Raw genomic sequence first — 2,404 nt, forward strand, 5'->3', positions numbered from 1 at the left:
TTGGACTTTAGAGAAGAACACTGATGTTGGACTTTAGAGAAGAACATTGATGTTTGGTTTTAGAGAAGAACACTGATGTTGGACTTTAGAGAAGAACACTGGTGTTGGACTTCAGAGAAGAACACTGATGTTGGCTTTTAGAGAACATTGGTGTTGGGTTGTAGACAAGAACAATGGTGTTGGGTTATAGAGAAGAACATTGGTGTTGGGTTATAGAGAAGAACATTGGTGTTGGGTTACAGAGAAGAACATTGGTGTTGGGTTATAGAGAAGAACATTGGTGTTGGGTTATATAGAAGAACATTGGTGTTGGGTTACAGAGAAGAACATTGGTGTTGGGTTGTAGAGAAGAACAATGGTGTTGGGTTATAGAGAAGAACATTGGTGTTGGGTTATAGAGAAGAACATTGGTGTTGGGTTACAGAGAAGAACATTGGTGTTGGGTTATAGAGAAGAACATTGGTGTTGGGTTATATAGAAGAACATTGGTGTTGGGTTATAGAGAAGAACACTGGTGTTGGGTTATAGAGAAGAACATTGGTGTTGGGTTATAGAGAAGAACATTGGTGATGTGGATATCATGGTGCAAAATGAAAAGAATAATTTTGTTTGAGCTTATGTTTCCTGAAACCAAAGCTCCAGTTAAACCAGTAATAAAGAACTGAATCCTAGTTTGTTCCTACCAGAAAAAGGGAGTAGCGATCTGCAGCGATGAGCTCATTGATGTGAAGGAAGATCTTATGGCAGAGAGCAGTCACATCCAGATGACTCGACACTTCCTTTACCAGCTCCAGCAGCCTGGTGCAGCAGTCCCCCCCGCTGCCACATCCACTTTCATTACCTCCACCATCACTTATACCACACTCACCCATGACTGAGCCTTGAAGATGGACTGTTTCACGCTCCGTGTCACTTAGAAAAGTCAGGGAACCTTCTGAGTCTTTGACCACGATGGGTCTCAGAGGACGGTCAAACTCTGAAGCTGAGATTTTGCGAGTTGGGGTGCCAGGAGCTGGGCTGGAGACTGTGGCAGGTGAGGGTGAGCGGTTCTCCAGGAGGCTGAGGGCAGGCGGGAGGATGGTGGAGGCAGGTGAGGGGCCAAGATCTGTAGAGAGCTGCTGCTGTGAAGAATTTTCTTTGAGAACAGAAGGCTGGATGGTATGAATGCGCTCAGCAAACCAGGCATTCACCATCTCCCTGTTAAAACACAGAACAAAAATAAATCAATGTCTTTGACATAAGAACTCAAAGTTGTCTCAAGGACTCAAAAATGAGAATGAGGAAATGAGGATAGAAGCAGTTACAATGAGTTTCCTTTGGAAGTTGTGTGGGCTCAACCTAACCCGAACCCAACCTTGGTACAACATACTGAATCTCAGCAAATCTGGAGAACCTTCAGAGTGAAGGCAACAATGATGAAGATMCATTCCTYATGCACAACAAACTGATTGTTCCCACWTTCTCTGTTTCCTGAAACACTTGTTTCATGTATGTTTCTCTGACCACATGAAGATGCAGCTACACACAGAAGGGTCATGCCACACCATTATGGCGCTCCCTCCACWACTAATGTGTCTGCACTAAACATGAGTCCAAAGTGTCAGGTCCAGTTTTATAAAATACAATTTCACCAAACCCTGAAAAGACCATCCACATTCTGACTGTTTTTACTTTGTTGCTAAGTCATCTTCCAGAGGGAAGGAGGTTTTTAGAGTTAGAAATTCTGACTCTAGGGGAAGATCAGGGTTGAGTCACATCTTCTCTGCATCAAAAACACAGAGGAGGTTGTCTGAAGATTTGATTCAATGACTCCTAGTTGTCTCTTTTTGTCAGGGTTGATCTTAGGGGGCGTTTACTTATGAGAAGACCCCATGGCAGACCTGGGACTCCCTCACTATATACCTTGTGAGACACGTTGATTACTAAGAGGTGTTGAAGAGTGTTGTTGGGAAGAACATGCTTGAATTTTGCTCTTGGTTTCTTCTGAGCTGCCTCTGGCTGTTAACAAGTCACCAATCAAATCAGCCCTGACGCAAGAAAGTGTGAGCTTTCATTAATGAACCAAGTATAGTTGGCTTTTTACTTCACAAACAAACTAAGGTCTCAAGGACTGAAAGACTGAGACAAAGTTCAAATTCAGCTCTGTCACTACATTCCTCTGCAGCTCAGAGGCAGAACAACAAAAGGCATATTTGATGCCTTGGTTCTTTCATAAAACTCATTAGGAGATGCAGTTTGAAATGTTTTGTGAAAAGAATTTCTGATAAAACAGACAAAAATTTATATTTAGAAAGATGGATGCACTTTGAACAAACAGCATCAGATATCGTCAAGTTGCAGGATTTGTGTGTTGGATCTTTCTTCACTGCAAAACTGAAAACAATCTATTTTAGATTCAACTCTT

General features: G+C 42.2%; 1 protein-coding gene across 1 annotated transcript in view; it reads right to left on the minus strand.

Moving 5' to 3' along the window:
* pde5ab (phosphodiesterase 5A, cGMP-specific, b) overlaps positions 1-1,197 on the minus strand; it is a gene marked incomplete at its 5' end in the record, with an annotated part of 76,335 nt that extends 75,138 nt beyond the window's left edge. The window contains 1 exon segment of the mRNA XM_014017476.1: positions 684-1,197. Within this exon segment, the coding sequence (XP_013872930.1) occupies positions 684-1,197 (514 nt within the window).
* Positions 1,198-2,404: the final 1,207 nt, after the last annotated feature.

The sequence above is a fragment of the Austrofundulus limnaeus genome, unplaced genomic scaffold, assembly GCF_001266775.1.
Source record: "Austrofundulus limnaeus strain Quisiro unplaced genomic scaffold, Austrofundulus_limnaeus-1.0 Scaffold169, whole genome shotgun sequence".
Classification (NCBI taxonomy): Eukaryota; Metazoa; Chordata; class Actinopteri; order Cyprinodontiformes; family Rivulidae; genus Austrofundulus; species Austrofundulus limnaeus.